The sequence below is a fragment of the Gekko japonicus genome, unplaced genomic scaffold, assembly GCF_001447785.1.
Source record: "Gekko japonicus isolate JY-2015 unplaced genomic scaffold, Gekko_japonicus_V1.1 scaffold55, whole genome shotgun sequence".
In the NCBI taxonomy this organism is placed as follows: Eukaryota; Metazoa; Chordata; class Lepidosauria; order Squamata; family Gekkonidae; genus Gekko; species Gekko japonicus.
In genome coordinates, this window is record NW_015160837.1 from 2,204,153 (window position 1) to 2,231,626 (window position 27,474).

At 48.0% G+C, this 27,474-nt stretch overlaps 1 protein-coding gene across 1 annotated transcript in view; it reads left to right on the forward strand.

Annotated features, from left to right (window-relative positions):
- ARAP2 (ArfGAP with RhoGAP domain, ankyrin repeat and PH domain 2) overlaps nt 1–27,474 on the forward strand; it is a 179,161-nt gene that overhangs the window by 14,946 nt on the left and 136,741 nt on the right. Inside the window, exons 3-6 of the mRNA XM_015418194.1 lie at nt 9,440–9,516; nt 15,227–15,315; nt 20,918–21,283; nt 25,745–25,814. Coding sequence (XP_015273680.1) covers nt 9,440–9,516; nt 15,227–15,315; nt 20,918–21,283; nt 25,745–25,814 — 602 coding nt within the window. The remainder of the gene's footprint in view (nt 1–9,439; nt 9,517–15,226; nt 15,316–20,917; nt 21,284–25,744; nt 25,815–27,474) is intronic.

The window sequence follows — 27,474 nt, forward strand, 5'->3', positions numbered from 1 at the left end:
AGCGTCAGAAAACTTTTTAGACACAAATGCGAGGGGGTGTAAACGACCATCTTCCCCTTCTTGCAAAATAGCGGCCCCCATTGCCACATCCGAGGCATCAGTTTGGACAATGAATTTTTTAGTTTCATCAGGGCGCGCTAGCACTGGCTCAGATGTGAACATCAGTTTAAGTTTCTCAAAAGCCTCTGCGCAAGCAGGGGACCATTTAAGCGGGGCGCCTGGTTTCGTAGCATCAAACCCCTTCCCCTTGGTCTTTAGCAAATCAGTCAGAGGAAGGGCAATTTGAGCGAAATTCTGGATGAAATTTCTATAAAAATTGGCGAATCCGAGGAACATTTGCAATTGTTTGCGGGTCCTGGGGGGTTCCCAGTCAAGTACAGCCTGTATTTTAGCAGGGTCCATTTCCACCTTCCCCCCAGAGATGCGATAACCCAAAAAGTCAATGCATGTCTTGTGGAATTCACATTTTGACAGCTTTGCAAACAGGTGGTGTTCATAAAGTCGCTTAAGGACCTGGCGCACCAATTTAATATGCGACGGGAGGTCCTGAGAGTACAGCAACACGTCATCAAGGTAAAGGACCACTCCTTTGAACAAGAACTCATGTAGGACCTCATTGATTAGGTTCATGAAGACCCCCGGAGCCCCTTGAAGCCCGAAGGGCATAACGAGGTACTCAAACTGCCCCAAAGGGGTATTAAATGCAGTCTTACTTTCATCCCCCTCCCGAATGCGCACACGGAAATATGCATCTCGGAGGTCAAGTTTCGAGAAGATTTTGCCCTTGGTGGCCTCAGCTACCAAGTCCTTGATTAGCGGGAGGGGGTAGGCATTGGACAAAGAAACAGCGTTCAGACCCCTATAATCAGTGCACAATCTAAGCCCCCCGTCTTTCTTCTTTCGGAAAAGTACAGGCGCGGCGAAAGGGGAGGAAGCCGGGCGAATGAAACCGCGGGCTAGGTTTTTATCAATAAAGTTCCGCAGTTCAACTTTCTCAGCCGGCCCCATCGCATAGATTTTACCTTTAGGTAATTTACAGTCAGGCAAAAGTTCAATAGCACAGTCAGTAGAGCGATGGGGGGGCAATTCGTTAGCTTCATCTTCGCCAAACACTTTCGCCAAGTCTCTATACTCTCGAGGCAAAGAAGCTAACTCTTCCGGCTGCAAAGCGCCGCAGGGGAACTGTGCGGTCGGCTGGTCCCCCCACGAGTCCAACCAGCAGTGATCTACACATTTAGCCGACACAAATTTGACAACCCCTTCTTCCCACAAGATGTAAGGGTCATGGGTAAACAACCAGGGACTCCCCAGTACTAAGTCAAACTGCGATTTAGGGGTAACAATGAAGGATCTGGATTCCCAATGATCGCCAGCCCCCAACCGCAAAGCCATAGTCTCGTGTGTACAAGGTTCCATGGGTGCCCCATCCATTTGGGTAAAAATGATGGGAGACTTCAAGGGGACTATCCCCGCTTCCAGTGCCAATAACACTCTAGGGCTGATGAGATCCCTCCCACACCCAGAATCAATCAACGCTCTCACCCTAACGTGGGTCCCCAGGAGCGGATTCATTAACGAGACAGTCACGAAAAACAGGGAAGGGGTTTCTCTCACCACCTTGGGCGCAGAGCTAGAATGGCCGTGTCGTTTTGCGCCTCTCACAACAGGCCGTTGTCGTTTTCCGCCGTTTCAGCCACCACCTCCTCTTCTGACTCGGCAGCAGACGGTTCGATTCCCTCCAGGCCTTGGGCCGCCTGCAGAGCTTTGGAGAAACGCGGTTTAGCCATCCCCTTCTTCCCCGTCAGCGGTGTCTTCGGGCTTGGAGTAGGCGGCTTGTCTTTTACCTGACGGCTGCCACAATCCACAGCGAAATGCCCCTTCTCCCCGCACTTGAGACAGAGCCCCATCTTCATACGTAGTTCTCGTGCCGATTCCGACAGGCGTTGAGTCTTGGGTCTGGAGGCACTGGCAGCGGCGGGTCTGTTGGTCGTAGCAGCCAAGTCGAGTTTGATGGTGGTGAGCCGATCCTCTGCATTTTCAGCTTCCTGGGTCCAGGCCATCAGGGAGACAGGATTGACAGTCTTCAGAACCGTTTCTCGGATGTCTGCGTTGAGTCCCAATCGATACATCTCAGCCAATATATGATCAGGGTAGTCTCGGAGCTTTGCTGCCTGCTTGTGGAATTCCAGTGTGTACTCGCGAACCGACTTCTTATTCTGGCGGTAGGTGCGGAGAAACGCTTTAGCTCTTTGGCTCGCGTTGACATCTTCAAACCTCGCCCGCAGCGCCCACATGAATGCTCGCAAATTCAAAAGTTCCGGACCGCGGTCATTGTGCAGTCCAACATACCATGTGGCGGCGTCTCCTTTTAGTCTTGCCGAGATGACATCAATAAGACCAGCTTCATTTCGGAACAGGTGTCGGCTCTCTTCTACGAATTTATGCACTCTCACCGTGAAGAAAGCGAGTTCATCTGGGTTGCCGTCAAAGGTAGCCTCCAGTAGATCTTTGGGTCTGGGCCATGGAGGCCGTACCAACGGTCCCAGCTGACCCGGAACTCCCCTGAGAGGGAGACCCGGACCAACCGGTGGCCCCGCTGGCATTGGCCTCATCGGTGGCGGCAGACCCGGCACCGGCGGACCCCCCGGCATCGGCTGTTGCACAGGCCCTTGCTGAGGCGGTCCCGCCGGCGGCTGGACAGGCACCTGCGGCGCGGGAACTCCCGGTACTTGCAGCGGAGGTCCCGTCGGCGGCTGAGCAGGCACCTGCGGTGCGGGAACTCCCGGTGCAGGGACAACTTGTTGCTGCGCGGCGTGTGCGTCAAGGAAATTAGCCATTCTAACGTCCATCATTCCCGGCAGAGCTTCCATTACATCCTGGAATGTCCTCAACAAGTCCCTCACCGAGTATTCCAGTTCTGCCAGTCGTTCCCCGGTGGTTTCCTCCGGGATGGGGTCCCGAGGTCGATAGTCCGGGGGTGGGTCATAGTCCTCTTCCGTTTGGAAGGCTCCGGTGCCCTCCTCATCCTCTGCGTGGCCTCGCGGCCCCGATGGCTCGAACATCCACTCCTCGAGGTCTTGCTTGGAACTCCCCTTCTCCGAGGTAGTCCCCGGCTCCGGGAACAATCCCTTGTCAAACAGACTCTCACGTAATCCGCTCCCCCGACGGGAGTACACCTCTCGGGTGCCCTGAGTGTTGTACATAGTCCAGTCATCCTGCTGTTGAGTCTTCCGCGGACCCCAGTGCGAAGGGGTCGGAGGCGGCCAAGACAGATGTGCAGGCAGGCGGGGAATCGTTCCCCCCACGGCACCCTCCACCGAGGCTGCAGTCGTGAACACCAAAGGAGCGGAGGTATGTGGGACCGATCCTGAGTCCCCCTCCGTGTTATGTAGGTTTCCCTCAGCTCCGCTCATGATCTTGCCAGATTCGGAACGATAGGAGAAAGGGAGTTCTAACAATATGTTGGATCCCCAAGCATCGAGAATAAATCCACGTTTTCAAGAAAAGCAAAATTTATTTCAAAGCGTTGAAGACATACTCAAACACGTTCTTTGTTAGAACTGGGGATACACAGTTAGGTCAAGCATAATAAAGGAAATTCAAACAGATACAGATCCAATGAATAGCATTCCCGCTGGCGGGCTAATGAAACGGTTGCGCGCCCAGTCCATGGGAACCAGGCAGAACATCAGACAAAACACAGGTGCAGTACTCATGAGAAAAGCAATAGGCAAGCATTACAGCATCTTCTCCCCCACACAACCTCCAGCAGTTATCTTGTGCATTCCAACGCAGGAGCAGGATGATAGAAAACAAGCCGGGTGCAACAGGGAAAGGATATGTACACAGAGGTCACAGAAAACAGAATGGCAGCTTGCTGACATACTGCCCCCCTTAAAATACACTTACAACACACCTCCCGGGTCGGGCGGGAGATCTCCCGGGCTGGGCGGGAGACCTCAACACTCAATATTGGAAACGAGAACCCCAATACTGGATAACACAATTAATAAATAATGAATGTATACATACTGTGTTGGAGTAATTATTCACAACACCCAATAACAGGAATAACAGGAATTTCAAGTTCTATAAAAAGTAGTTAAATACTCAATTAATTGATTGTGTTATCCAGTATTGGGGTTCTCGTTTCCAATATTGAGTGTTGTATGTTTCAGGTGGTATCTTTGATAAAGACCCCGAAACGAACTTCGAAAACTCGAGCTGTTCGTCTTCTACCTATGAAATAAAGAAGATATTTTGAGATTACTACATCAGCAAAATGTCCATTCATCATTTTCATTACCCTGTAACAGTTTGAACTTTTTGCAGCAATTTCTAGTTCATTATTCTTACTTTGCTGTGCCCTTTATTGTATTTACTATTAACCTTACTTGTGGGACAGGGACTTCCAAAGGTTTGGGGCAGTGCCTTGCAAGAGCCCCCGTAGGGACAGCCGGCAAACGCACCTGAGTCACACTTCTGCTTGTACAAACCTCCAAGGCTTTTCTGCTTTTCAATCTGATAAATTCAGCGTGGCTGACGTTCTAAGAGAGGCTATGGCATTGCTGCATCTAATTGTACCCCGAGCAAAGTGTAATTGAAGCAATTGGGGAAATATTTAACAAGGAGCCCGAGGCTCAAATAGGAGAGGGCCATAACAGGTGTGCGTGCGCATTTGTGCGCACCATTTTGGCTGACCATTTCCCTTCACGCTGTTGCAAACATCACACAGAATGCGTAGACACAGGCTTGAATGTACTGGAGTTTTTCTGCAAGCAGAAGGATTTCTGCCTACGGAGGCCAACTTGCTTCTCTTCCCTTTTTGCTGTAGCCCCAAAGGTTCCCCCCCAATGTTGCTCTGGGGTGCCCTAATGAGCAATATTTTGGAGGGGGCATTTTAGACTGCAGCAGAAGGAGGAAGGCGAGAAAAGCCGCTCTGTGGGTGGAAGTCTGTTCGCAGAAATGTTCCATTAGACCCAAGCCAATATTTGACTGTCACCTTTCTGTGAAATATTTGCAGCAACTTGCAAAAAAATATCTGTGTGGTCATTAAATTAGAATCATAGAATCTCAGAATCATAGAGTTGGAAGGGATCTCCAGGGTCATCTAGTCCAACCCCCTGCACAATGCAGGAAGTTCGCAAATACGTCCCCCCCCCACTCCCAGTGACTGCTGTTCCACGCCCAAAAGATGACAAAAAACCCTCCAGGATCCCTGGCCAAATTGGCTTGGGGAAAATTGCTTCCTGACCCCAAAGTGGCGATTAGCATTTCCCTGGGCGTGTAAGAAAGGGTCACAAGAACTAAGCACTGATTCAACCCTTTCTGCCCTCCTTCTCATGATCTGCCTAAGTTAGTGCTAACAACAACAGTCAGTGCAACAGAAGAATAACTGACTGGCGGGGGGGGGGCAGTCTGGAAATGGTGTCAAAAATGTAGAAGGCCATAAATCACAGTAAGTGGCAGGCTTCCAATGGGAAGCTCTTCCACAACATGGGGGAGGGCACTGTTCATCCCCAGACATGCCATTCATGTCCTACATTCATGTCCTACATGCATTTTCTTTTGCCTTTAAACAGCCAACCCTCCTGCCACTTCACAAACTTTACAAACCACGGTTGAGAGGTTGCATTTTCAAAAGTGGTTAGCCATGCAGCGGGGGTAGAGATGCAAGTAAAGAGAGCCAGTGTGGTGTAGTGGTTAGGAGTGTGGACTCTAATCTGGGAGAACTGGGTTTGATTCCCCACATCTCCACATGCAGCTACTGGGTGACCTTGAGTCAGTTACAAGTTCTCTCAGAGCTGTTCTCTCACGAGCAGTCCTCGACAGAGCTCTCTCAGCCCCACCTACCTCACATGGTTTCTGTTGTGGGAAGGGGAAGGGAAAGGAGACTGTAAGCTGCTCTGAGACTCCTTTGTGCAGTGAAGGGGGGGTATAAATCCAGTCTCTTCTTCTTCTCTTTGGAACCTGGCTGTGCTGTTGAATTGAAAAAATGACACCATGGTGGGGCAGGTGTTAATAGCGTTCCTTCTTCTATGAAGGTGAGTAAACAGCATTGCTCAATCCCTTGGAGTGAACTTTTGCTTAAGCCCATTAAAGACATACCTGCACATGTCCAGGCACATGTTTTTTTGCTTTACAGAATAGCCTCACGGGCAGCTTTGAGCACTGAGAAATCATGAAACAGCCTCCCCCTCCCTGCTTTGCACCTTGGAAACAACGAGACAGCTTTGAAGGTTATTTCCCCCCCTCTCCCTGCGGTCATAGTCTTGGTTCTTTTGATGCTTAGATTTAAAAGTGTTTTGTCCAGAAATAATAATGGCTCGCAACTGCCAGTATTCTGCAAGGAACAATGAGGTCCATGCTGGAGTGGAAAGAGGAAAGTATGCGGTGAAGCAAGTGGCACCCTATAGTTGCATATTTTTTTTAAGAAAAAAACATTTGTGCGTTGAATTCTTATGGCACTTCCTTGTGACCTTTGGCAAAGACATGTGGTAGAGCTGCAGTCCTGGCCTATTGCGCATGGGTGTCTTCTCTTGCTTTCACCGTGCACGCCAGTTGGGTTTTCTTTTTCATTCTCCATTGATTTTCCTCCCGTCAGTGCTCAGTTCACTTTCTGGTCGCTGCTCCCTCCGGTTTTCCGAGTGTGCTTTTGTGCTGATTTTTCTCCTTGTTTTGAGCTGCGGTGGCTCAGGTGGTTAAGACGCTGAACTGCAGGCTGCGGAAGGTCAGTAGTTCAGCAGTTCGAGACCCGAGTGTGCCGCATGACAGAGTGAGCTCCCATCTCTAGTTCCAGCTCCTGCAAACCTAGCAGTTCAAAAGCAAGAAATTGCAAGTAGATAAATAGGTACCGCTTCGGTGGGAAGGGAACAGCGTTCCGTGCACCTTGGTGTTTAGTCATGCCGGCCGCATGACCCCGGAAATGTCTTCGGACAGCGCTGGCTCTTCGTCTTTGAAACGGAGATGAGCACCGCAACCCTAGAGTCGGATTCGACTGGCTTTCGAGCAAGGGAACCTTTACCTTTACCTTTTTTGCTTCCAAGCCGAAGGTAATTCAAAAGCATACAGATTCCCTCGGATCCCCCCCCACACCTTTTTGCTGCCCCTCGAAGGCCACTCCCCCGCCCACATCAACGTCATTCTGCCCACTCTGCACCTGTCACCATCCTCCCCCTTCATCAGTGTACAAGCTCCATTGATTGCCCAGCTGGTGCGGAGTTTCAGGCTGGGACACCCAGCTCTATCTGTTGATGACCGGCCGGATACTGCCCCATCTGTTTTGCCCAAAGGGCTGGAGGCTATAGCTGGGTGGTTGAAGCAGAGCCGGCTGAATCAGAATCCTTCAAAGATGGAGGTTCAGTGGCTGGGTGGGGGCCCTGTGGGATTGGGGTGCCAACTCCCAACTCTTGACAGTGTACCTCTAACACTGGTACCAACCACCAAGAGCCTGGTTGTTTTCCTGGATGCCTCCCTATCTGTGGAGGCCCAGGTCACAAACGTTACCAGACTGGCGTTTCTCCAGCTGTGCCAGATGAGGCAACTAGTCCCCTTCCTGTCTTGCCCTCACCCTAATTTAGCCACAGTAATCCACTCAACAGTCACCTTCGGCTTAGACTACTGTAATGCACTCTACACAGGGCTGCCCTTGAAACTGATCCGGAAGTTACAGCTTGTCCAGAATGCAGCGGCCTGGGTCCTCATGGGGACGCCAGTGAGAGCACATATTTCACCAGTGTTTTTCCAGCTGTACTGGCTCCAAGTCAAGTACTGGATTAGGCTCAAGGTTTCGAAAGCAAGAAATTGCAAGTAGATAAATAGGTACCACTTCGGTGGGAAGGGAACAGCGTTCCGTGCTCCTTGGTGTTTAGTCATGCCGGCCACATGACCACGGAAACGTCTTCGGACAGCGCTGGCTCTTCGGCTTTGAAACGGAGATGAGCACCGCAACCCTAGAGTCGGACTCGACTGGCTTTCGAGCAAGGGAACCTTTACCTTTACAGAAGTGTAACTTTCTCCTTGACAGTCTGCAGGAGAAAGTAAACACAGCCCACCTAGCTGGCCCATGCATTGCCTAGAACATAAGAGCAGTGCCCTGCCTTCAAGCTGTGATGTAAGGAAAATTTATTGGGATTTTCATACTCAGATCGACTCTGTAATTGTGGCAGCAGTAAAATGGACTCTGTGGATCGTATTTTGCTTGATAGTCCCAATTTTTCAGCTCTTAAGAGATGAACAGATCTCCCCTTTATGCTATCAGGACTTCCTCTCTACAGAAGCAAAATCATCCTGCTTACTTAGAGATGAAGAAACTACTCTCTGTGTGGCAAAATTTCTAGCAACTGTTGTCAAATCACATGGCAACTTTTGCTGTAGCAGCCTTTGAATTCTTCCATGTTTTCCTGTGGAACGAGGTTTATTGTGGGATAAGGGTTTGCTGTTTATGACTCCGGTTGATAAAACAGTAAAGACAACAACAACAACAACGCACTGAAGAGTACAAACTGCCATTAGTCAGAGAAAGTGGAGGCAGTCGAGTTGAAACATGAGCCTTTGCGAAAGTTTTATTTTAAGTTAGTTGCAACTTTGAGGCTGACTTAGAAGGATGTCATGGTGAAGCATTTGTGTGCACACATTTATTTTCTAAAATTAAAGCGTGTGTACTGCAAGGGACTTGTATGAGACCAACTACATATGGCGTTATGGGTTTGCTTTTTTTCCTTCTTCCTCCAAAGGTCCATCTGCTTAACTTGACGCCATTTGTATGCTTATTCTGTTTTTAGTCAACTTGAAATAAATAAGAAGCAGCATTTGGATAGGGCTAATAGGAAAGGAAAGAAAAGCTGCAGTGGCTCAAGTGGTTAAGACGCTGAACTGCAGGCTGTGGAAGGTCGGTAGTTCAGCAGTTCGAGACCCGAGTGTGCCGCATGACAGCGTGAGCTCCTGTCTCTAGTTCCAGCTCCTGCCAACCTAGCAGTTCAAAAGCAAGAAATTGCAAGTAGATAAATAGGTACCACTTTGGTGGGAATGTAACAGCGTTCCGTGCGCCTTGGTGTTTAGTCATGCCGGCCACATGACCACGGAAACGTCTTCGGACAGCGCTGGCTCTTCGGCTTTGAAAGGGAGATGAGCACCGCAACCCTAGAGTTGGACTCGACCGGCTTTCGAGCAAGGGAACCTTTACCTTAACCTTTAATAGGAAAGAAGTCTGTATAATTCTGGAGGATAACCCGAAACCTTTTCAGACTGCTCCACTTGTCCCCGTTCCTCAGTACGTTGATGACTTGAATGTGCGAATGAGCTGTCGCAGGTATCACTTTCGTACCCCTGGAATCTGCTTTGCCAATTTTTTCCCATCTGCCGGTTATCAAATGTGAGAAAAATCGAGTGATCTATGTGCAGATCTCTACCAACTGTTCCTTTTTGCTTGTTTTGCAAGGTGATTCTGCTGAGGAAAAACCACCCCCCATATCTCCTTATGGCGAAACCTTTCTTTTTGACTCCACAGAAGACTCTGTAAGTTGTTGTTTGCTAGCAAAATGCCAGTTGCTACAATGGGCGGTTTGTGTGTGGGGGGGAAATGAAGACTCTATACAAACTGCTGTAGGTGTTGTGTGCTTCTCAGAGCTGCTGGGCGCATAAAGACACATTGCCCTGACCTGTTAGCAGAGTCTGGTTTGCCAGCGTTGGGGCAGAGAGGAAGTTTTGAGATCAGTCTAGCAGTCTCCCCCAATGCAAGACTTCATAACTTCCATAGAAATGAGTGGCATCCATTTGGTGTTAGGGGGAAAAATAAAGAGAGAGAACATAAGAACACAAGAAGAGCCCTGCTGGATCAGAGCAATGGTCCATCTGTTCCAGCATCCTGTCTCATCCAGGAGCTGGTTGGCCAACAACAGGGCATAGAGGCTGAGGCCTTCCCTCCTTGCTCTGGGATTCAGAAATTGACTGCCTCTAAATGTGGAGGTTCCCCTCAGTCTCCATGGCTGGCTGTCACGGATGGACTTCTCCATGAATCTGTCTAATCCCCCTTTAAAGCTATCTGTACCTATGGCCATCACTATGTCCCCTGGGAGCGGATTTCACGTTTTAATCACTCTCTGTGTAAAGTTGTATTTCCTATTGTCCCAAACCTACTGCCCATCAGCTTCATTGGTTGCCCTCAAGTTCCAGTGTTTTGGGAGAGGGAGAAACCTTTCTCTTTGGCAACTCTCTCCACCCAAAACCTCTGTCGTGTCCCCCGCCCTCAGTTGTCTCTTTTCTAAACTGAAAAGTCCCAGACTCTTCAGCCTTTCCTCATAGGGAAGGTGCTGCAACCCCCTCATCATCTTGGTTGCCCTCCTCTATACTTTTCCCAGCTCTGCAGTGTCCTTTTTGAGATACATTGACCAGAATTGTACACAGTATTCCAAGTGAGGCCACGCCATAGGTATTACATGGGTATTAAAAGTTCCCTTGCTTGAAAGCCAGTCGAGTCCGACTCTAGGGTTGTGGTGCTCATCTCCGTTTCAAAGCCGAAGAGCCAGCGCTGTCCAAAGACGTTTCCGTGGTCATGTGGCCGGCATGACTACACACCAAGGCACACGGAACGTTGTTACCTTCCCACCGAAGCGGTACCTATTTATCTACTTGCAATTTCTTGCTTTCGAACTGCTAGGTTGGCAGGAGCTGGAACTAGAGACGGGAGCTCACTCCGTCTTGCGGCACCCGGGTCTCGAACTGCTGAACTACCGACCTTCCACAGCCTGCAGTTCAGCGTCTTAACCACTTGAGCCACCCCAGCTCCTTACATGGGTATTACATTGGCCATATTGTTTTCAGTCCCTTTTCTAATGATCCCTAACACAGAGTTTGCCTTTTTCACCACTGCAGCACACTGGGTTGACACTTTCATTGAGCTATCCACCATGACCCCAAGATCTTTTCCCCTCTCCGTCTCAGCAAGTCCACCTCAGTAGCATCTACACAGAGTACACAGGGACACCCCAGGAGTTGGGGTCAAGCTTGCCCACTGTCCCTGATGCTCCCAGACACTGAAAAGTAGGCAAGTTTTCATGTGCGTAGCCTTCTGTTTCTTGGTCACACTGTAGTGTGATGGAACGTTGGAAGAGTGGGGCTGGAATGTTAGATTTATGTATAAAAAGGTACTTTCCCTTGCTAAAGGGCATGTAGCGCCACCACAGTGTGTGGCCAGGAGGTGTCATTACAATTAACCATCTAGAAGGGATCAGGTGATACAGGGGCCAGGCATTTTCAGGCTAGAGGGTAGCTGTGTTGTTCTGCAGTAGAACTGTTAGATTAGTGGCCAGTAGCACCTTAGAGGGGGCTGCGGTGGGTCAAGTGGTTAAGATGCTGAAGTGCAGACCGGAAGGTTGGTCGTTCAGCAGTTCGAGACCCGAGTGCCGCATGACGGAGTGAGCTCCCGTCTCTGGTCCCAGCTCCTGCCAACCCAGCAGCTTGAAAGCAAGAAATTGAAAGTAGATAAATAGGGACCACTTCGGTGGGAAGGTAACAGCGTTCCGTGCACCTCGGCGTCTAGTCATGCCGGCCACATGACCACGGAAATGTCTTTGGACAGTGTTGGCTCTTCGGCTTGAAAACGGAGATGAGCACCACATCCCTAGAGTCGGATTCGACTGGCTTTCGAGCAAGGGAAACCTTTACCTTTACCTAGCACCTTAGAGACCAGCAAGAGCTTCAGGGTCTAAGCCTTCGCGAGTCAGAGACGCAGTGGAGTAGAAATCCTTTAAGGGGCCCGTCAGGTTCTGCCTGTTTCTTTAAAACTGCCGATTCAGGCCTGGTTCCTCAGCCTGAGCATCTTACCACTCTGGTATGGTTTACCCATGGAGTCACCATTTCTGCTTGCTCCAGACTGCCGGCGGTGCTGAAGAAATCTCTCATGAGGATGTTTCCCAGTATTTTATGAGGCATTCCTTAAGAGATGGTACATCCTTCTCAAGCTTTAAAAAAACATGTACATGGTCATATAGCAGTATGTGAATTTTACTTGTTGGATTGATGACCGGGAAAATTAAGTGAAATTTACATGACAAGGCAGACTCGGAGAACAGATGGGAGGGTGGAATGCCTGGGGAAATGAGTTGATGAGCTACAGGGGAGTTAGAGGGGAAAGTTAAGTCCGCTGGATCATGAGGTGTTTTATCTGTCCTGAGAAATGAGCTTGGATGTTGGAGATACTGGGCTGCGATCCCCAGGGCTATTTTTGGGCAGGAACACACAGGAATGGAGTTCCGGCTGACTCCCAAGTTGGCCACGCCCAGCAGGAACTCATTAGCATAATAGGCCACACCCAGCAGTAGAAACTCATTAGGATTGGCCACATTAGGGGTGTGTGGCCTAACATGCAAAGGGGTTCCTGCTACAAAAAAAAGCCCTGGGTTTTGACCACAAACAAGGTCAACAGAATAAGAAGCAAAAGGTGGGTGTGGCTGGATGACCAGCCTTCTGGTAACATGGGGTGTGTGGCCTAATATGCTAATGTGCTGTGCTGTCAGGGCATGGCCTAATATGCTAATGAGTTTCTGCTGTTGGGTGTGGCCTATTATGCTAATGGGTTCCTGCTGGGCTTTTTCTACAAAAAAAGTCCTGGCGATCCCGTTAGTGAGAAGACCCCCTTGAGGGGACAAATTTTGTAAAGATGTACAAGCACTCTTTGTTTCAGGCCTGGTCTGTGCATAACAGCAGAATGGGGTTTGTAGAATCCTGTGGTGGCAGAACGGGCTGTGCCAATGCAGGTGGGGAGAGTCACAGCTTTAGGGTCCCCCCATGTGACAACTCCCTGCAAGCCATTTTTCTTAAAAGTGCATTAGAAAATGCATGGTGTGGCAAATGTATGCAGAGGGACCTCTCCGGTAAAACACTAGAATTTGGGGACACCTAGTTTTTCACTATTCCCTGGAAGGCCTGATAATGAAACTGAAGCTCAAATACTTTGGCCACCCAATGAGAAGGGAGCACTCACTGGAGAAGACCCTGATGCTGGGAAAGATTGAAGGTCAAAGAAGACGGGGACGGCAAAGCATGAGATGGTTAGACAGCGTCATAGATGCAATGAACATGAAGTTGAGCAAACTTCAGAGGACGGCTTAAGACAGGAGGGCCTGGCGGGAGCTGGTCCATGGGGTCGCAAAGAGTCGGACTCGACTGTGTGACTGAACAACAACAACTGTATGGCTGCGAGAGTTGGACTATAAGGAAGGCTGAGCACCGAAAATAGATTCTTTTGAACTATGGTGCTGGAGAAGACTCTCGAGAGTCCCTTGGACTGCAAGAAGATCAAATAGTCAATCCTAAAAGAAATCAACTCTGACTGTTCCCTGGAAGGCCAGATAATGAAACTGAAGCTCAAATACTTTGGCCACCCAATGAGAAGGGAGCACTCACTGGAGAAGACCCTGATGCTGGGAAAGACTGAAGGTCAAAGAAGACAGGGACGGCAAAGGATGAGATGGTTAGACAGTGTCATAGATGCAACGAACATGAAATTGAGCCAACTTCAGAGGACGGCAGAAGACCGGAGGGCCTGGCGTGATCTGGTCCATGGGGTCGCGAAGAGTCGGACTCGACTGTGCGACTGAACAACAACAAGTTTTTCACACACTGCACGGTTGGGTTATGGAATCCTCTGCCATGTGATGTAGTGATGGGCACTAACTTAGAAGGCTTTGCAGTGGGATTAAATGATAGGTCTCTCAGTGGCTATTAGGCGTCCTGACTGAACAGCCGCTTCCATGTTCAGGAGCCAGCATGACTCTCAGTACCTTAGGGAGGGGAGTAGGAATGGCCGGTGGAGTCCTTATCCCATGCTTATAAGCTGTGTTTATAAGCCTTCCAAGGGCATCTAGTTGGCCTCTCTGTGGAGGAAAAACAGATGCTGCATTAGATGGACCATTGGAGTGGTCCAGCAAGGCTGTTCTTCTGTTCTCTTGTGTTCTTATGGTGTGAATGATCCAGGTGGGGCAGCAGAACAAAAGTTTGAGTCCAGGGCACCTTTAAGGCTGACAGGGCATGAGCTTTTGCGAAGAAGTGTGCGAGCACACGGGAACTTATACCTTGGATAAAACTTTGCTGGTCTCAAAGGTTCCACGGGACTTGAACTTTGTTCTGGTGTGAATGAAGAATGGAAAAATTTAGAGTGGCTAGCCACTCTTGGTTGCCGTGGGTTGATCAGAGACCGGGTGGTGGGCAAGTCAATGCAGAGTTTTGCTTTTGCGTTTCCTCCTGTGGTTAGCAGTGTGCTTTCAGTTTTATAGAGCAGGCCTACTGTACACCCTCGTGACACCACAAGCAGACGTCCTACTCCCACTGCTGGATACTTGGGTTTAGCTTCTGCTGTTGTCAGCTCCTGAGAAGCAGAAGCCCTGCTCTGGCTTGGGCTAGTTCTTACCGTTGGCTCAAGAGGTGGGAACGGATGTAGCATAGCGGTTAAAAGACTTGTGATCCAGCAAGTCTCTGATTCAGATTTGACCTCTGTCAGAATTCAGTGGGAGGCCTTAAGCAAGTTGTCCTCAGTCAAAGCCCTCTGCCTGTAATAACGCTGGCCCGTCTTGCAGGACTGTTGTGTTGTTGTTCAGTCGCACAGTTGAGTCCAACTCTTCGCGCCCCCATGGACCAGATCACGGCAGGCCTTCCGGTCTTCCGCCGTCCCCTGAAGTTTGCTCAATTTCATGTTCGTTGCATCTATGACACTGTCTAACCATCTCCTCCTTTGCCGTCCCCTTCTTCTTTGACCTTCAATCTTTCCCAGCATCAGGGTCTTCTCCTGTGAGTGCTCCCTTCTCATTTGGTGGCCAAAGTATTTGAGCTTCAGGTTCATTATCTGGCCTTCCAGGGAACAGCCAGGGTTGATTTCTTTTAGGATTGACTGATTTGATCTTCTTGCAGTCCAAGGGACTCTCAAGAGTCTTGTTGCTGTTGTAGAGACTGCAAAAAGGTGACACATGTGGACTTGGAGTACTTTCTTGCTGATTCCCTTACTTTATCAGATGTGATTAGAAATTTACATTTTGATAACTTTGTATAGCATAAGAATTGTGGAGGCTATTGTTTTGCAAGCCAAAAATATTCTGAGGCTTGTTTTCCACAGATCTTTACACAGACCATGACTCTGGGTAGAATCAGGATTAAGACCGTGATGGGTGTAAAGTTGTTTGGCGCTTCACAGAGGATACATTTCACAACTCACTGTTGGACTCCTTCTTTCCAGGAAATCTGGGACAACGAACTCTCAACTTTCCAAGAAAAGGACCGAGATGAGAGAGGTGCTGAAAGGGATCCCCCTCCCAACAAAACATGGTACTGGGTGAAAATATTTATTTCTGTAACAATGGAATGTGGTTGTGTGGGAATTGTTGCAGGGTCCTAAATGATGCATTGCTTATCCAGGCTTTTCTTAAGTTCCCCCTTTAGGTATTTCATAGTTTTTTCTTAAAAATAAAAAATGAAATTAAGACAGTTACAGTGCAGTTCTAAGCAAAGTTATAAGGTAATGGTTTCCCTTGCTTGAAAGCTAGTTGAATCCGACTCTAGGGGGCGGTGCTCATCTCCGTTTCCAAGCCGATGAGCCAGTGCTGTCCAAAGACTTATTTTTGGTCATGTGGCTGGCATGACTAAACACCGAGGCGCACAGAACATTGTTACCTTCCCACCGAAGCGGTACCTATTTAAAGGTAAAGGTTCCCTTGCTCGAAAGCTAACGAGTCCGACTCTAGGGTTGCGGTGCTCATCTCTGTTTCCAAGCCGAAGAGCCAGCGCTGTCCAAAGACGTTTCCATGGTCATGTGGCCGGCATGACTAAACACCAAGGCGCACGGAACACTGTTACCTTCCCACCGAAGTGGTACCTATTTATCTACTTGCAATTTTTTGCTTTCGAACTGTTAGGTTGGCAGGAGCTGGAACTAGAGACGGGAGCTCACTCCGTCATGCGGCACACTCGGGTCTCGAACCGCTGAACTACTGACTTCCCACAGCCTGCAGTTCAGCGTCTTAACCACTTGAGCTACCGCAGCTCCAGGGTACCTATTTATCTACTTGCAATTTCTTGCTTTCTAGCTGCTAGATTGGCAGGAACTGGGACCAGAGACGGGAGCTCACTCCGTCACGCAGCACTAGGGTCTCCAAATGCTGAATGACAGACCTTCCGGTCTGCAGCTCAGCGTCTTAACCTCTGAGTCCCTGTGACCCAGTAAGCAAAGTTATACCCTAAGTCAATTGAAGTCATTGGGCTTAGAAGGTGTAACTCTGTTTAGGATTTCATTGTTTGGTGTGTAGCAGCTCTGTGTGTCCAGTGTTGTGTTTACAAGACACTCTAGGTAGGGGGTCCCCAATATGTTGCCCGTGGGCAGCATGGTGCCTGCTGACACCTTCTCAGGTGACATAGGCACGCCATGTTTATTTCTGATGATGTTGCTGTTTTGGGGGGTGTTTTTCTCCTCCTGACAGCCAGCTGACCGGCAGCAGGGAGGAGCCCACAAAAATTGGGGATCCCCCGCCCCTAACTGGGGAATGGCGACCCTACCAGGAAGTCATCTCTTCCTTTGTTTCCAGTTTTATTTGGGAAATCCATTGCTCTCTTCCTGATCTGACTGCTGGTTGGGTCTGTCCTGCTCCTAGCAGAAGAACAAGAGAAAAGAAAATGAGGTGGCACAGTTTGGGTTGGGGGTGAACTGAAGCTCAAATACTTTGGCCACCAAATGAGAAGGAAGCACTCACTGGAGAAGACCCTGATGCTGGGAAAGATTGAAGGTCAAAGAAGACGGGGACGGCAAAGGATGAGATGGTTAGACGGTGTCATAGATGCAACGAACATGAAATTGAGCAAACTTCAGAGGATGGCAGAAGACAGGAAGGCCTGGCATGAACTGGTCCATGGGGTCGCAAAGAGTCGGACTTGACTGTGCGACTGAACAAAAAAAAAAAAGTTGGTGGCTCATATTGTAAAATGGATAGTGCAGGGACACTGATGTTGCTACTCCTGTAAGTTCTTTCTCCTTTGAAATAAGTATGGGCTGTATGAGAAGAGGGGCTATGGACCACTAGCAGAGTAATTGCTTAGAACAATGCATAACACCCTGAATGCAGTCCTTGACATCTTAGAAGACCTGAGAAGAGGCACTGGCATTTATAGGAGGTTGTGATGAGCTAGATCAGAGGTCCCCAAACTTATTATGCCTGTGGGTACTTATGGAATTTTCAGAACATTGACTAAGGGTCACCACAAAATGGCTGCCGTGGGCCTTTGACCAGTCACAGAATATTGGGAGCTTCCAAGCCAAGCATCCTCCTGTGATGGAGACTGCTGGTTCTGAATGGGAGCTCCCTGCAGGCACAAAAGTGATGCCTTCTGGGTAGGGGTGTGCAGGGGGGGGAAATGGTATTTTTCAGATTCTGATATAGTTAAGCTGATTTTTTCACTATTCCTGAATATACCCACATACCAATACTTGTAATGTATTAGTATCCAGAAATATTTGGGAAGACCGAAAAAATTCAGCACCATTATATCCTATGGGGCCATTGTAGTCAATGGCAAAATCTTCTAAGGAGTATTTAGTGGCCTGGGGGAAGGGGGTTTGAGGCAGAGGCAGCAAATGTGTACTGTAGCTGCTGGAGCCTCTCCCCAAAAGAACCTCCATTTGGAAAAGTTTGGACTACGGGGTCCAATTCTAGGGGCATCCAAAGAGGGTGCCTCCATCCTCCGTTGTTTCCGAAGGCAGGCAGATAAAACACAGACCAGCAGTTTCCCCCAGAGAATCTCTGCAGTAGAAACTAAGGTGTGGTGTGAGAGTGAATATTTGCAAGGCCAGCAGCAGAACCAGTGCAATGTGCCCACCAGAACCAGTGCCACTGTGGCAGTGACAAAAGCCAGCAGAACTAAGATCAAATCTGAGAATCACTGAAGTATAGGGGGCATGTTTGCAAGGCCAGCAGCAGAAGCAGTGCAATGTTCTAGTGCTAGTGCCCAGCAGCAGAACCCAGTGCCAACCTACCTGTCAACAGAACGTGCCAAGCTACTAGATGAACCTAGTGCCATTGTGGCAAATGCCAGCTCAACAGGAGGACTGATGTCAACTTAAGCACAGAATCATCACAACAACAATACACAGAGGAATTTCAAGAAATAACTAACTTCTGCAATTGGCCAAAGAGCAGTGTGCCCACCCTTACCTGCAATCCTATTGGCCAGTGCTCATCCCCCCCTCCTGTCCCTGGGAAAGCAAGCTAGTTGTTGGGCTTCAAGTTTGAAGCCAGCAGCAACAGCAGCCTTGCAAGCTGCAGTGCCACTTGCAAATGCGCTGCAGTGATTGGTTGTATGTAAGGTCCATCTTCCCCCTCACTTCTGGAAAGCAGAGCAAAGGGTGGGAAAGTGACAGAAATGGTGGGAAAGAGAAGGTAAGTGCAGCCCTTTAAAACGTAACCCATGAGCCTGTATTTGGCAGTGCTGAATAGTGCCAAAAGAAACCAAATTGTTTCGGCTTTTATTCGGCAGTCTGTACTTGGCAGTTGAATCAGATTAGAGATTCTGATTCAGCTTTCTGAATACCCGAAAAATGCCAAAAATGATTTTTTTTCTGGTCTGTTTTTTTGGGGGGAGGGAGGGATGGTCCTGCTTTATTGATGTAGAGAAATGTCAGAATTGGGGAAGAAGGAAGTGGGTTCCAGAAAACACTTTAACTGGGCATTGTCCATGGACACCATGTTAGGGATCTCTGTGTTAGGCGGATCAGTAGCTTGATAGTAGTAAACGCCAGCTTGATACGGTCAGCCGAGGATTACAATGAGTTTCAGTCCAATATTTTTGTATTTGCATTTGTATGATGTGTGTATGGGTAAAATGGCCCCAGATGCACATTTTTAACAATGGAACGGTTAGGTGGAAAAGCAATGCAAAGACCAGCCTTGAGGGCTAGTTGTGCATTTTAAATTAGTATCTTTACATTGCAGAGACTAGTACTTTTTTCTGTCTTCTCTCTGCTTCTTGTAAGGCTGCAATCCTCCTGAGCACACTTAGTAGCAAATAATTTACACTGATCTTGGTCAGATTTATTTTTGAATAAATATTTTCATGATCAGCTGTTAAATGTTTTCAAGATTTTTGTTTTTTTAAAAAAGCAACCCTGTGGCAAAATAAAATGATCCAACATTGCTCCTGTTTTTTAAGATCAGACTACAGGCATTCCAGAATGAGCTGCTTAAAAAAAAATTAATAAAGAAATTCCTCTTAGTAAATGACAACTACCACTACAGCACTTGCATACTATGTAGTTGCTAAACTTGAGGGCACCAGTTCTGTTGCTTTGATCTTTTTTTGAAAATGGTAAGCAGTTTTTAACATTTGTATAGTGCGTTTCACATATCCAAAGTGCCTTAGGCACATTTAGTGCAGCCCCTAAGGACATTTTCATGGGAGTAAGCCTCATTTAATAGACTTGAGCCAGATTCTGAGTACAACTGCTTAGAACGGTCTGTTAATCTCTATTATCCTTACAACAACCCTGGGAGAGGTCATAATTATTTCCCTCATCTTACAGAGGAAGCCACTGAGACTGAGAGAGAAAGTAGCTTGCCGGAGGCCATCTAATGAGTTCATGGATAAATTGGGATTTCAACTCAGGGTCTTCTCGGTTTACAGCCAAGTCTTTATAGTGTATTAGCCACTACATGACATTAGCTATGAAAAATGCATTGTATTCTGTCACAGAAGCAGTTTTCATTCTATTTGGTTACAAACAGAGGGCAATACACACTTTCTTTAGATATGAGAACAGAAAACACAGTCCTGACCTGGATAGCCCAGTCTAGCCTGATCTCGTCAGATCTCAGAAGCTAAGGGTCAGTCCTGGTCAGTGCTTTTTTTGTAGAAAATGTCCAGCAGGAACTCATTAGCATAATAGGCCATACCAAACAGCAGAAACTCATTAGCATATTAGGGCACACCCCTGAGAGAGCAGCTCATTAGCATATTAGGCCACACCCCCACATTGCCAGAAGTGTGCTCATCCAGCCACACCCACCTTTTGCTTCTTATTCTGTTTACCTTGTTTGTTGTCAAAACCCAGGGCTTTTTTTGTAGCAGGAACTCCTTTGCATGTTAGGCCACACACCCCTAAAGTAGCCAATCCGAATGAGTTTCTGCTGTTGGGTGTGGCCTATTATGCTAATGAGTTCTTGCTGGGCGTGGCCAACTCGGGAGCCAGCCGGAACTCCGTTCCTGTGCATTCCTGCCCAGAAATAGCCCTGGTCCTGGTTAGTATTTGGATGTGAGACTACCAAGGAACACAAGGGTCGCAACACAGAGGCAGGCAATGGCAAACCACCTCTGAATGTCCCTTGCCTTGAAAACTCTATGGGGTTACCATAAGTCAGCTGCAACTTGATGAAAACAAACCACAAACCCCCCCCCCCCCGGAAAACACTCTGTTGAGGAAAAGTGTAATGCAGCTTTTTGGTTGGATAAATTTCTTGAATGGATAGTTTTCCTCTTAGTAAAAACCTAAACTTACTACAGTAATTCTCTTGTGCGTAGTAATTAAATTAAGATGCAATTTCTGTAGAATGGTGGTGGCTACTTCCGTAATATTTGTAAATCTGAATTTAACTATGGCTTGGTCGTTACAGATCTTTACTAGGCATTAAGTTAAAGGGGGCAATTTAGTGTATAGTCATTTGACATTAAGCAGTACTGTAGCTGGATTTTGCATAAATTGAATTGAGTAGTATTTTGTGAATGTTAAACAAATGTTTAAATGGTGGATCTCATTTGGTTATACAGCCTTACTGTGTTATGGAATAGATGTGAGGTTTTGGCTAGATATGCAGTTGTTTGCAGTTGCGATGCAACTGATGGGTAAGCAATGCAATTGATTGAAGAAATATTACCTTTTGTCTGATTCCAGCACTCCTCTAATATGGAAAATCAACGAAGAAATAGTAGACAGCAAATTGGTACCTGTTGAGGATAAATATGCATTGCCGAACAAATTTGCTGGTGAGCCCGAATATTCTACAGTCAAAGATTGTGCTCGGTATGCACGAAGGGGAAAATATAAACCATCCAAAACCAACAAAGAGTTAAAAACTGGGACTCTGGACTTCACGGCAGTTCTGCACATTTCCTCTACCCAATCTGGTGGTGTTATCGATGGGTTTGCTGATGTCCCAGTGCCTAGTCCCAGAGACTCAATAACTCCCTATGCCTGTTTTTATGGATCATCAATGAAGAAGGTTAAAGAAGGATGGCTGGACAAGCTGTCACCACAGGGGTACGTTGTCATGAACTTTGAAAAGTGTAAAGTTGCTTACTGTGACTTCAAAGGAATTGGGGAGGGGGTGTAATTCAGTGGCAGAGCATCTGCTTTGCCTTCAGAAGGTCCCAGGTTCAATTCCCATCATTTCCAGCCAAAAGGATCAGGTATGAGGTGGTGTGAAAGACCCTTACTTGAGGCCTTGGAGAGACACTGCCAATCTGAATAGACAATACTGACTTCGATGGACCAGCAGTCTGATTCAATATAAAGCAGCTTAGTGTGTGTTCACGTGAGAGACCCTTGGTTCATCCAGTTCAATGCTGTCTGTTATTCCAACCAATAGCAGCTCTCCAAGGTCTCAAGAAGAGAACATGGATGCCCATTCAGATTCTGTTGACGATCCAAAACTAAACTGAAAACGATAATGTTCTACCTGGTAATATACTCATTATTATATAGCTAATTGATTTTTTAAAAATGCAATCTGTTATAAATCTTTCAATCTGACCATTCTTCTGGTACCTGGCTGTCTGGATTAGAACTCAGGCTGTTCATAGGGAGGACGAAGAATCACACAAGAGAGTGACTAGATAGATACATGACTGCCAGGGACAGAGTGAAAGCTGACCTTGCCACAGAAAAGAATTTTGCAGATTGTGATTGGTGCATTGGTTCATGGGGGCCTTCGTTCCGCACAGGAAGTGGCTCCTGTTTTCTTGGCTATTCGGTTCTCTCTGGTTCTGTGCTGACTGGGCATAGGACCAAAAGTCCTGTTTGCATATCCTGGCAGCACTGTGAACTTAGGTGGGATAGAGGCAAACACTACGCCTGTCCCCAGGTGTCAAAATAGCTCCCCTCTGACTGCACTCCTGGTGGGCTTCTTCCCTGGCTCCATCCCGCTTACGCACCCTCCAGCCTTAGCCAGCCTCAGAAAGGCAATAGTCTCCCAGGCTCTGCTTCCTGGGTTACCTCTCTGCCTGCAGGAGTCTTCAGCCCCCTGTCAACCAAGCACCTTCCTTCTCTTCCCCAGCCAGCTTCACAGGCTCTCCTTTTATCCCCCTCTCCAGCCCCAGCTCCTCCCCTTCCTGCTTTTCCTCATCCAATCCCCTTGAGCCAGAACCTATTTCTTTCCACTCCCTCATTCCTTTTTGTAGCCCTTCCCTCCATTATCCTCTGCACCCAGCTTAACCCTTGCTGGCCTCTGCCTCGCAAGGATATCTCGTCCTGCCTGGCTCTTCTTAGTTGGAATAATAGAATCACAGAGTTGGGAGGGGCCATACAGGCCTTCTAGTCCCACCCCCTGCTCAATGCAGGATCAGCCTAGAGCGTCCCTGTCAAGTGTTTGTCCATCCGCTGCTTGAAGGCTGCCCGTGAGGGGGAGCTCACCACCTCCCTAGGCAGAGCTGATTCCACTGCTGAACTACTCTTACGTTTAAAAAAGTTTTCCCTGATATCCAGCCGGTACCTTCCTACCCTTAATTTAAACCCATTATTGCGAGTCCTGTTCTCTGCTGCCAGCAAGAACAGCTCCCTGCCCTCCTCCAAGTGACAGTTCTTCAAATACTTTAAGAGAGCAATCATGTCCCCCCCCTTCAACCTCCTCTTCTCCAGTTGGAGGAAACTGTGGCTGTGTTCTGCTGGCAGGTAAATTCCCCGAGTGCAAGGCTGCCTCTGCTCCAGAGCCCGAGACGCTGGGCATCCCCCTCACTTTGGTGTAGTGGTTAAGTGCGTGGACTCTAATCTGGGAGAACCGGGTTTGATTCCCCACTCCTCCACTTGCACCTGGCTGGATGACCTTGGGCAAGCTGTAGTTCTGATAAGAGCTGTCCTTGAAAAAAGAGCAGTTTCTGTCAGAGCTCTCTCAGCCCCACCTACCTCACAGGGTGTCTGTTGTGGGGAGGGGAAGGGAAAGGAGTTTGTAAGCCGCTCTGAGACTCCTTTGGGTAGTGAAAGGCGGAGTATAAATCCGGTCTCCTCTTCCCTTCTTCTTCTGTGAGCCCCGGCAGTGGAAAATGAGACAATCTAAGTAACTAAAAAAAAGAGAGGCTAACGTTCAGATGTGATCAGGGGCAGGGGAAAATCCATGTATTTACATGGGTCTGCCCATTCGTATGAAAAGGAAATGGCCAAGAAGTGGGACTGTTTGGAAGCCCAATGTCCTGCAGCTTCCTGCTCTCCCCTACATCTACAGTTTTTGACTGCCTCTGTATTCATCGTCAGGCTAGATGCTACCTACAAAGAAAACAGGGGGGAATGGGAAGAGGGAAGGATGCAGAGTTTGGTAGAAATCCTCAAAGTCTGTACTTTTTCTCTTTTTTTAAAAAAAGAAAGAAATGGAGATGGGGAGGAGTTGCAAGATTAAACAGTTGAGATAGTTTTAGGGTTGCCAGCCCTGGGTTGAGAAATAACTCGAGATTTTGGGGGGAGAGACTGAGAAGGGCAGTGTTTGGGGACGGGAGGGACTTCAGTGGAGGTATAGTGCCATAGAGTCTACCTTCCAAAGTAGCCATTTTCTCCAGGTAAACTTTTCTCTGTTGCCTGGAGATCAGTTGTTGTCCTTCGAGATCTCCAGCCACCACCTGGAGGCTGGCAACCTTAGACAGCAGGATTACCTAGTTATAATTGTCCAGATGGACACTTGCTTCTCACAGCAAGAACAAACTGAATCGAGTAACTAGAAGGGATGGATGTAACACATGAAGGTTTTCCAAAAAGAAAATTAAGGAAATAGAGGTGGCCTTTCTGGACAGAGTGCCAATTGCCCCTCCCATGTCTACCTGTGAAGATGTTGAAAACCAAAGTGTGCGTGTGGGAAGATGAGGGTTTTTTTAAGAGGAGGAGGAGGAGGAGGAGGAGGAGGAGATTGGATTTATACCCCGCCCTTCACTCAGAGTCTCAGAGTGGCTTACAAACTCCCTTCCCCTCCCCACAACAGACACCCTGTGAGGTCAGTGGGGCTGAGAAAGCTCTGAGAGAAACTGCTCTCAGTTTTAGCAGCACTGCTGGAACCTTATTTATTTATTTAGTTTGCTTTTTATCCTCTCCCCTCCCCAGCGATCGGGGTTTGAGGTGGTTAGCAACATAAATACAAAACAATAAATCCAAATATTCTATAAAACAAATCTTCTGTAAAAAAACAATAACACACTGGCACTCTGGCATGATGATGAGCGAAGCTGATCGTAGACCCAGTAAGACTGCCTCATTGGAATGCCTGGAGGAGTAATTCAGTCTTGCAGGCCCCGTGGAAGCCAGACAGGTCCTGCGGGGCATGAATCTCTTCAGACAGAGCGTTCCACCAGGTTGGGTCCATGATCGGAAACGCCCTTGTTCAGGTCAAAGTTAAGTGAGCTACCCGAGAGCCAGGCACCACCAGAAGACCATGGGAAATGGAACACGAGCACCATGGCGGGTCGTCACGGGAGAGGCAGACATGGGCTCACTTTGGTGCTGTGGGCAGCCAACTGGCCAGGCAGGCTGGGTAAAGTGGTTTGATGTTTCCGGGGTTGTCAAGCCTTGGTCTGTTAGCATTTTTCCTTACCTGAGATCCGCTTACTGGAGATGCTGAGGAGTGGACCTGGGACCTTCTGTGGGCATGGCATAATCTACCTCTGAGTCACGGGCAATGTTCCCTCTAAGCTGTGGAGTCTTATGAGCAAAAATTCTACTTTGTGAACTACTGGCATTAAAGTTGTGAGCGAGCGATTTGGGTGCTACATACATTAGTTTGCTCTGGAGCCGTCCTTCCTGAGCTAAGACAAAAATGTGTGAGCCGGAGGCTAGAAAACTGTGTGCTAGCTCACACTAACTCAGCTTAAAGGGAACACTGGTCATGGGCCCTCCCATGGATAGAAACCCCCAATGGCTGGTTTGATTATTTGTCTTGAGGCACAAAAAGTGAGCTAATGCAGAATAGTGGCTAGGCTACGATCTGGGAGACCCGGGTTCAAATCCACTCCCTTCCACAGAAGCTTGCTGTATGATCTTGACCAGTTGCTGTGAAGATAAAATATAGGAGGAGGAGGAGATTGGATTTATACCCGGCGCTTCACTACCCAAAGGAGTCTCAGAATGGCAGCATGGCCTCCCTACAGCAGACACCCTGTGAGGTAGGTGAGGCTGAGAGAGCTCTTTCGAGGACTGCTCTTGAGAGAACAGCTCTCAGAGAACTTTGACTGACTCAAGATCATACCAACAGCCGCATGCAGAGGAGTGGGGAATCAAACTCAGTTCTTCCAGATTAGAGTTCGAGCTCCTAACCACGACACCAAACTGGCTCTTGTAACTGGCTCTCATAGGTGGGGAGATTGATGTTGTAAGCTGCTTTCGGTCCCCTGTGGGCAGAAAAATGGGATAGAAATAAGTCTAAATAAATAAAAAATAAACTGAAATCATAAGTCAATATCATCTAAAGATTTGTTGTTGTTGTTGTTGTTGTTGTTGTTGTTTTCCTTGGTTTTCTTTATTTGCGTGCAGAAAACACATGTTTCAGAAGCGATGGGTGAAGTTTGACGGCGACAGCATTTCTTATTACAACAACGAGAAGGTGAGGGGTGTTTGTATTGCATCTGTTTAACAATCGCTGCCCAACAATGTCACCGGAGCCTGCTGGTGCTGCAGAAGCTTCCGCAGGCGGCCACACACATCCCCCCCCTTTTCACTGAACCTCTCGGTGGTTTCTGTGATGCGCAGTCAAGCTCTAGCAGATGGCAAGCCCCCCTTCTACACAAAGTTTCTTCACTTATTTAAGATTTACAATATTTATATCTTGGCTTGAGGCAGTGTGTGATTCCCCCCCTCCCCCAAATGGCATCACTGAAAGCATATACTGTCATAAAAATAGCTGTCGAACGGTAGCATTAAAAATACTACTCTGGTCCAATGCTCCCTCTAAGCTGCGGAGTCTTGTGAGCAGTGTTCCCTCTAAGCTGAGTTAGTGTGAGCTAGCTCACAGATTTTTAGCCTCCGGCTCACACATTTTTGTCTTAGCTCAGGAAGGAGGGCTCCAGAGCAAACTGATTCATGCAGTAGCCAGATCGCTCGCTCACAACTTTAATGCCGGTAGCTCACAAAGTAGAATTTTTGCTCACAAGACACCCCCAGCTTAGAGGGAATGTTGCTTGTGAGCCAAAAGTTCTACTTTATGAGCTACTGGCATTAATGCTGTGAGTGAGCAATTTGGCTACTGCGTCAATTAGTTTGCTCTGGAGCCATCCTTCCTGAGCTGAGACAAGAGTGTGTGAGCCAGAGGCTGAAAAACTGTGAGCTAGCTCACTCTAACTCAGCTTAGAGGGAACACTGCTCACAAGACTCCGCAGCTTAGAGGGAGCATTGGACCAGAGTAGTATTTTTAATGCTACCGTTCGACAGCTATTTTTATGACACTGGTGGTCTAAAATGTTTGTACCCACTGGGCCTGCTCAACCGGGTGCTCTTCCGGGTATGACTTACTGTGCAATGTTGGGAGAGAGGAAGAGGCAAGGGCGTAGACTTTCCAATTTCCCGGGGGGGGCTGGGGCTGGGCCAGAGGCATTGCTAAGTCATTAAAAGAACTGGGACCCAATGACATCATAGGGAGGAGCTAGTGACATCACAGGCATGGTCACTATCTATGGAGGTGGACCCATGTGGGATTTAGGGATGGGCTCCCCAGAAATTTAGGGAGGCCTGGGCTAACCCCAGGAACAGTTGCCTTCTTAGTACACTGCTTAGAAACTTAGAAAGCCCCACACACACCCCACACTGGAATAAGAACATAATATCAGGCCATACCACATTGCAATAAAGCCCCTACAACTGTATACAGAAATACTGAGCTTCCCTACCATTTGCCACAACTAGCCCACCACACAAGAAGAAGAAGAAAAGATTGGATTTATACCCCGCCCTTCACTACCCAAGGGAGTCTCAGAGCGGTTTACAAACTCCTTTCCCTTCCCCTTCCCACAACAGATACCCTGTGAGGTAGGTGGGACTGAGAGAATTCTGATAGAAACTGCTCTTTTTCAAGAACGGCTGTGCCAGAGCTTGTGACTGACCCAAGGTCACATCAGCAGGTGCAAGTGGAGGAGTGGGGAACCAAACCTGGTTCTCCCAGATTAGAGTCCGCACACTTAACCACTACACCAAACCACGACACAACCAGGATCAAGACTCCTAAGTGGACCAACAGACAGGCATACACTTGTTTGAGAAACTGAGTATTA